Below are 7,023 nucleotides of genomic sequence, written 5' to 3'. Positions count from 1 at the left end.
GCTGCCCTCACCATGGCTCGCTGGCACATCGTGGGCTTGGCCCTGTGCTCCTACCTCGGGGTAGCCTGGGCTGCGACCGTAAGTACAAAGGCTGGGTTTGCACCCTGAAGCTGAAGGGTTTCTCCTCCTGCCATTTGTCCTTGGGACTGTGGGGGAATTGCTGCTGCCTCTCTGCTCCCCAGGGCACCTGCAGGACGCCTGCACAGACACAGCTCCAGTGGCACCGGAGGGCTTTCCCCAGGGTGCCAAGGGCATGGATGGGGAGGGTGGCATGTGAATGTGTGGCAGTGTGGGAAGCCAGAGTTATGAAGGACAGAGCAATGGATTTTCTCTTCTCTGTGGTACCTCCTGCAGCTGGGTGTGGTGCTCACCGAGGGAGGATTTGTGGAAGGTGAGAGCAAGAAACTGGGACTCTTTGGGAGCTACATTGACATCTTCAAAGGGATTCCATTTGCTGCTCCTCCAAAGAGACTGGAAGACCCCCAACCTCACCCTGGCTGGGATGGTAAGGTCCAGCTTCTGAATGCCTTTGGTTTGGTGTTTTATTCTTGTTTTCTCTCTATAAGTCTGTTTTTCTCAAGCTAAAGATGTTCTTGCCTGCTTGCATCTAATAAGCACGGCCAAGAAAAAGCTCTTTGTCTCCTGAAGGGTCTGAGAGTCTGTGCCGAAATGTTCCCAAGAAACTCAAGTAACGCCGGGAATTAACAAAGCTCAGGCATGGCACGTGCACCTGCCTTCCCCATGCCTTGGCTGTCCAGAGCTGCTTCATAAGGGAAAGTCTCCCAGTTTGTCACGCCCTGTGGCACAGTGGCAGGGGAGGCTTTGCTGCCACTGCGCTGCACTCAGAGAGGAAAGGATGGGAGAGCAGACACCTTGCAACCAGAGAATGGAGCTGATGCCCTTAACTGGTTTCCCTCTTTCCTTGCAGGAACCCTGAAGGCAAAAGAATTCAAAAAACGCTGCATGCAGATGAAGCTGACACAGACTGATGTCCGTGGCAGCGAGGATTGTCTCTACCTGAACATCTGGGTCCCTCAAGAGAGAAAAGAGAGTATGAGCTTGGGAGGGACCTGGGATGGACTTTCCCACCTGCCTTGTGTGCACAGATTGTGCTGCAGCCGCTCTCAGCAGTTCTGTTCCATAGTGGGCAGGTGCTGAGCAGTGATTTTCAGGGGGAAAGGTGGGAACTGTGTCAGACAACATCCTACCTCACCTTCACCCCGTCGGGAGGGCCAGCCTCTTGAGCAGAGCAAGGATTTTCTTGCAGAGCATCGAGTCAGCTCCTGCCCAGGGCAGGTGGAGCGATGCTCAGGGAGGGGCTGAGGGGATGGAGGGGTAGCACCTCCCAGCTCAGTGCGGGCTCACTCTGCCCCTGTTCCTCTCCTCCCAGTCTCTACCAATCTGCCTGTGATGGTTTACATCTACGGCGGTGCCTTCCTGGTCGGAGGCAGCCAGGGAGCCAATTTCCTGGACAACTACCTGTACGATGGGGAGGAGATCGCCGTGCGGGGCAACGTCATCGTGGTGACCATCAACTACCGCCTGGGGCCGCTGGGCTTCCTGAGCACCGGGGACCAAAACCTGCCAGGTAGCACGGCTGATCCCTCCCCGGGGCCCTGTCCCGGGTGCCCGGTTGGACAGCTTGGCTGTGCCCCTGCTCACTGCCGGCTGATCTCTGTCCCTCAGGGAACTACGGGCTCAAGGACCAGCACATGGCCATTGCCTGGGTGAAGAGGAACATCAAGGCCTTTGGGGGTGACCCAGACAACATCACCATCTTTGGGGAATCGGCCGGTGCCGCCAGTGTCTCCCTGCAGGTGAACGGTCCTCGTTGGCTCCGATCTGAGCCCCTGCTCTGTCCGTGGCAGAGAGGGACGCCCTGGCACTCATCTGCTCTCCTCCCCGCCTGCTGCCTCACTAATGTCCTGCCCTGGCCAGGACAGCAGTGCTCAGCCTCAGGGCTTTGTAGCTGCTCCTCCTTCAGCTTCATCAATCCCACCAGTGCAGCCAGGGGTTCTGTGGAGAAGCAGCCTTTACTTTCCATGTCCCCCTCCTCTGCTCCTCTTCTCAACATCTCACTTTTCAACTTTAACTCCTGAGACTACTGAACACCCCAAGAGCTGGCAGTTTCCCCAGGCTGGGTGCACAAGCTGTGAGGTGATCAGTGGGGTCTGGTAGGCCATGGTCTCCTCAGGAGTTTGTACCCAAACCGCTCTTGTTTCCATTTTGCCCCCCAGACACTGTCTCCAAAGAACAAGGGCCTGTTCAAGAGAGCCATCAGCCAGAGTGGTGTTGGGGTCTGCAGCTGGGCCATCCAGAGGGACCCGCTCGTCTGGGCCAAAAAGGTAACATGCAAGTCATCCCTGGAAAACTATAAAAAGTAAAAAAACCAATTTCCTAGATGAGAGCCTGGCTAGGAAGGGATTGGGCAGGAGCTGTGCCCAACAGGGCTGGGCAAAGTCGCTGCTTTGAGATTAAAACTGACCCACAGCTCAGCCTCTGTTACAATAACCCGTGTCTTTGGGAGCTAACACAAGGATTTTCTCTCTTCTGCCACAGCTTGGAGAAAAGGTGGGCTGCTCCACAGACAACACCACTGTCTTGGCCAACTGCCTCCGTATCTCTGACCCCAAAGCCTTGACTCTGGCCTACCACCTGCAGCTCACCAACCTGCCCAGTAAGTCCCCCAGCCCATGATGTGTTCCATCAGCCACCCTTGGCTTCCCAAGCTCTTGGCAGGACTCTGGAGCAATTGCCAGGAGTGTCGAGGTGTTGAAGGTCTTGTGCCCTTCAGAAAAGGGACATTAATGAGAGCCCTTGCAGTCACCTTTCTGTAGGCAGATGCACATTGCACCTGATGAACACTGCCCACCATGCAATGGCAGCAGTGGCAGAGGGATTATCCAATGCCTTGGCCGCAGAGCAAATGTTTGGGCTTCCTGTTCTATGAAAGCAGCAAGAGCAATCCCAGAAACAGTTTGTAGACAAACAAACAAACAAAAAAGACCACATCCCTGCTATTTCTATTTGAGTCGCTGGGTGGAGTGCAGGAACGCTGCTGCTTTTGTGCCTTTGGGGATTCTTTTCCCAAGAAGATTCTCCTGTTGCTCCTGGTCACTAACCACAGCGTTTAGCCTTGGTCAGAACAGAGAGTGACCAAAACACTGCTGTGCAACTGCACACTCTGGGCTGGCTGTCCTGACAGTCAGACAGCATGGCCAGGTGGGATGAGAAGTTCAGCTCTTTCCTATCTTTGGCTGAGATTTTTGGAAAGGGATTTGCAGGAGGAGTGGATTTGTGGATGTTCCCAGATGGTGTATGGCTGGCAGATCTCTTGCTCTTCTCCTTCAGCCATAGTCAAGAGGTTTACCCTGCACCAGAGAAACCTCCTGCACATACTGAAGTCACTGCTCAAGCTGTCATTCACCTCAGCTTGTTCTTTCCCGAGCTTTGAGTCATGGGATACGCCAAACCACACATCTGTGTTTCCTCACCACCTGACAAACTCCACTCTTGTCTCCTGCAGTGCCCCTGGTGCACACCCTCGCCCTCTCTCCGGTTGTGGATGGGGATTTCCTCCCAGACGTGCCCGAGAAGCTCTTTGCCAACGCTGCCGACATCGACTACGTGGCCGGGGTCAATGACATGGACGGGCACATCTTTGCCGGCATTGATTTACCCGCCATCAACCGCCCGCTGGTGAAAGTCACTGCGTGAGTCACAGATGCCCTTAGAACCCTCAGCAGGAGACATCTGCTCTTCAGTGTAGCTCCCAAATGCCAAGGAGTCACACTTGAGTGGACAGGGCACAACCTTCCAAGCAGGATGTCACTCCAAGCCTGGGTGCTCAGGCCTTTGGTTTCCAAGCTCCTTCCTTTGAGAGGAAGGAGCAGGCAAGAGCCCTGCCCTACCTGAAGCTGCTGGTCAGTAATTAATTAATATCACTTGTCTTTGCAGTGACCAGGTCTATGATTTGGTCAAAGGCCTCACTGTGGACAGGGGCGAGGCTGGAGCCAACGCCACCTACAACATCTACACACAGAGCTGGGGTGACAAACCCGAGCAGGAGGTCGTGAAGAAGACAGTGGTGGAGCTGATCACTGACTACATCTTCCTGATTCCCACACAGCTGGCACTGGACCTGCACCTGCAGAATGCCAAGTGAGCAGCTCAGCCCTGGGGATGTTGCAGATGCAGGAGGGTTAGGGTGAGGATTGGAAATGGAAGTTAAAAATGGCCTCAGGATGTTTTCTCCTGAAACCGCCCCATGGGAGGTGATGCATGTGAGCACCTTCCAGTTCTGAATCTCTGGCCCTGACGGTATTTGGAGCGTTGGTTGGGATTTGCAGCCCTTTTTCTGCTTTCTCCTTGCCCAGCCAGTCTCTCTGATTTCCCAGGAGTGGCAAGACCTACAGCTACGTGTTCTCCGAGCCGTCCCGCATGCCCATCTACCCTGGCTGGGTCGGGGCAGACCATGCTGATGACCTGCAGTACGTGTTTGGGAAGCCCTTTGCCACCCCCCTGGGCTACTGGCCTAAGCACAGGACTGTCTCAGAGGCCATGATTGCTTACTGGACCAATTTTGCCAGGACTGGGTGAGTGATCTGTGGTTTGATGCTGCCCTTCAGGCTGCTGCTTTTGCCCAGTTGCTTTTCAGGATCATCCCCAGAAGTTCTCTGTCTTTGTGTTGTGAGCAGGGCTCTGTGTCTCACAGGGCTGGAGTTTGCTCTGGATTCTCCTCATCCATAGTGCACTTGGGGAGGACAGAGACTTTTTCATGACCTACGATCTCTGCTTCCACTTTATGAGGTTTAGTCCTGAATCCTTGTGTTCAGGCAGGACATAAGTCCCTGTGTGAAGCTGGGATGATGCCAGTGGGGGTGGATGGCGGAGATTACAGGTCATCAACTCACTCCTGGCAGGCAGAATTCCTATGGCTTGTCCCAGTGTCAACCACTCTGCATGGTCATGCACTTAAACTGCATTCCCAAGCTGCCATGATAAACCAGAGCTTCTGTGTCTCCTTTTTTCCCCAGTGATCCCAACGAAGGGCATTCGGCTGTTCCCGTTTCCTGGCCAGCCTACACCAACAATGGCAGGTACTACCTGGATATCAACCACAAGATGAACAAGGACTCTGTGAAGCAGGATCTGAGATCCCGGTTTGTGACCTTCTGGAACTCCGTCTATCTGAAGCTGCCACAGGTTGCCGACATCTCCCAGTCGGAGTTAACGTTCTGAACCCTTTAAAGATAGTTCATTAAAGGCTTCTAACTGAGTGACTCTGGTTCTCATTTTGTTTGCCATGAGAGGATTTTCTTGCCAACATTAAGGTCAGGCAGGAAAGGACATCCATTGTGTGGGCAGTGTGTGTTCCCCTGGCTGTGACACCCCGATGTCCCAGGGAAGCTGCTGGCTGCTGGGGTCCAGTCTCTCCCTGCTCAGCCAGCTGTTGGCCCTGGGGTTGTTTTTCCCCATTGCCTCTGTGAACCCAGGCAGGACAGCCCCAGTCCTGACCTGTCCTCCGGATTTCCCTGTGCTACCATCAAGGTTTCTGTTACTGCCAACCAGATCCTAGAGATACAGCTGCAACAGGTGAATGCGAACCAGTCCTGGACCGTTATTTATTATGCACTGACATTGCTCAGGAACTGATGGGGCAGAATAAATCCATGGGGGTGGTGAGTCCCCACTGGTTTTAGGGCAGAGGTTGGGCTGGATTGGGCTGAGGAGCTGCATCTCTGAGCAGGGCAGGACAAGGAGCACAACTTTCTACAAGCCTTGTCCACCACATGTCCCCATCCACACACCATACACTGGACCTGGCCTGTCCAGGCCCTGGTACCCTGTGGGGAGAGCAGGGGGGCCCAGCCATGCTGGAGCTGCCCCATAGACCTGGCTGGTGTGGAGAACCCAGGGCTGGTGTGGGACATCAGGGCCGTGCTGTGGATGCTGGGAGGAGAGCAAGGGGTGTCACAGGGGATGGGACACAAGTGCATGTGTCGAGGTTCTCCATGCAGAGAGGCCAGAGGATGGGGAGCCCAACCCTGGGGAGAGCCAGGGTCAGGGAGCCCCTGCAGTAGAACCATCCTCCTGCCTGCTTCCAGAGGGCTGGAGCCAAGGGCAGGGTTTCCAAGGATCGATGCCATGTGTTCCTGTGCTCTCCTGGCCCCAACTGGCTTTGCCAGAAGAACAATCTGGGAGATCTCCCATAAGAAACATCTTTCATTTTCTCATTGTTGCCCTTCACTGTCAATTTTAAAAGAAAAAAAATCTAGATTGAGTTGGTAGTTCCCTCTTGCTTTGCCCCTGTCCCAGTGAGCAGCTGCAGTAGCTCCAGGAGAGCAAATGCAGAGGGTGAAGCCTTTCCAACCCATTTCATACAGATCATTCCTGAGTGCTGCAGGGTTTTCTGCCAGCCAGGGCAGATCTCCTCTGTCAGTGTGCAACTGCATGTAGCTTTGAATGGATTTTTTAAAATTTTCTTTCTTCAGTGGTGCCATAAGAGTCCTTTATGGTACCAGTGTGTGATCAAGGGAGGTTGGGCCAAAGTTAAACCAACCTATTGCTCACCTGGCTGAGTCCCTTTTGAGTAATCTGGAACACAAACTCCATTTTTGCATGTTCCTATGAAGACTCTCATTTCATAATAAAATGCACAGGAATCCTTTACTTCTTTGCTTCTTTTACCAACAGATGTTCTACCAGCTCTGGGATTAAATGTAGAAAGGTATTGCACACTGACAGATGAGTTTTCTGTTACAGATAAATTTCAACGCTATTGTTTGTATCTGTTAATTCCCCTCTCTCTCTGACAAACACAACAAGGAGTGAAGATGACAAAGAGCTGCTGCCATGATATGAGGAGGAAGGAAACTTCAAGGCTTCTGATAGACGTGGCAATTAAATGGAGACAGAAATTCTGGACTATATGTGAACTCAATGAGCAATCAGGCTGCTGTTGGATGGAATCAGCTTTAAGACATGCGGTCATTTTGTATATTTTACCTTCCCCAGTGTGTT

At 53.2% G+C, this 7,023-nt stretch overlaps 1 protein-coding gene across 1 annotated transcript; it reads left to right on the top strand.

Annotated features, from left to right (window-relative positions):
• On the top strand, positions 1-5,273 carry LOC128798382 (bile salt-activated lipase-like). Its single transcript, XM_053961792.1, has 11 exons — positions 1-78; positions 355-505; positions 929-1,051; positions 1,391-1,588; positions 1,687-1,817; positions 2,238-2,345; positions 2,560-2,677; positions 3,527-3,713; positions 3,958-4,161; positions 4,398-4,595; positions 5,037-5,273. The coding sequence occupies exons 1-11, from the start codon at positions 13-15 to the stop codon at positions 5,239-5,241; spliced, it is 1,689 nt and encodes a 562-aa protein (XP_053817767.1). The 5' UTR covers positions 1-12; the 3' UTR covers positions 5,242-5,273.
• Positions 5,274-7,023: the final 1,750 nt, after the last annotated feature.

Source organism: Vidua chalybeata, chromosome 21, assembly GCF_026979565.1.
Source record: "Vidua chalybeata isolate OUT-0048 chromosome 21, bVidCha1 merged haplotype, whole genome shotgun sequence".
NCBI lineage: Eukaryota > Metazoa > Chordata > Aves > Passeriformes > Viduidae > Vidua > Vidua chalybeata.
This window is presented reverse-complemented; position numbering and strand designations above follow the sequence as displayed.

Bases quoted from the DNA above. Each gene is read 5' to 3' on its own strand.
- LOC128798382 (XM_053961792.1), top strand. From the start codon at position 13: ATGGCTCGCTGGCACATCGTGGGCTTGGCCCTGTGCTCCTACCTCGGG. The intron at 1,589-1,686 runs GTAGCACGGCTG...TCTGTCCCTCAG, and splicing joins CGGGGACCAAAACCTGCCAG to GGAACTACGGGCTCAAGGAC. The intron at 4,596-5,036 runs GTGAGTGATCTG...TTTTTTCCCCAG, and splicing joins ACCAATTTTGCCAGGACTGG to TGATCCCAACGAAGGGCATT.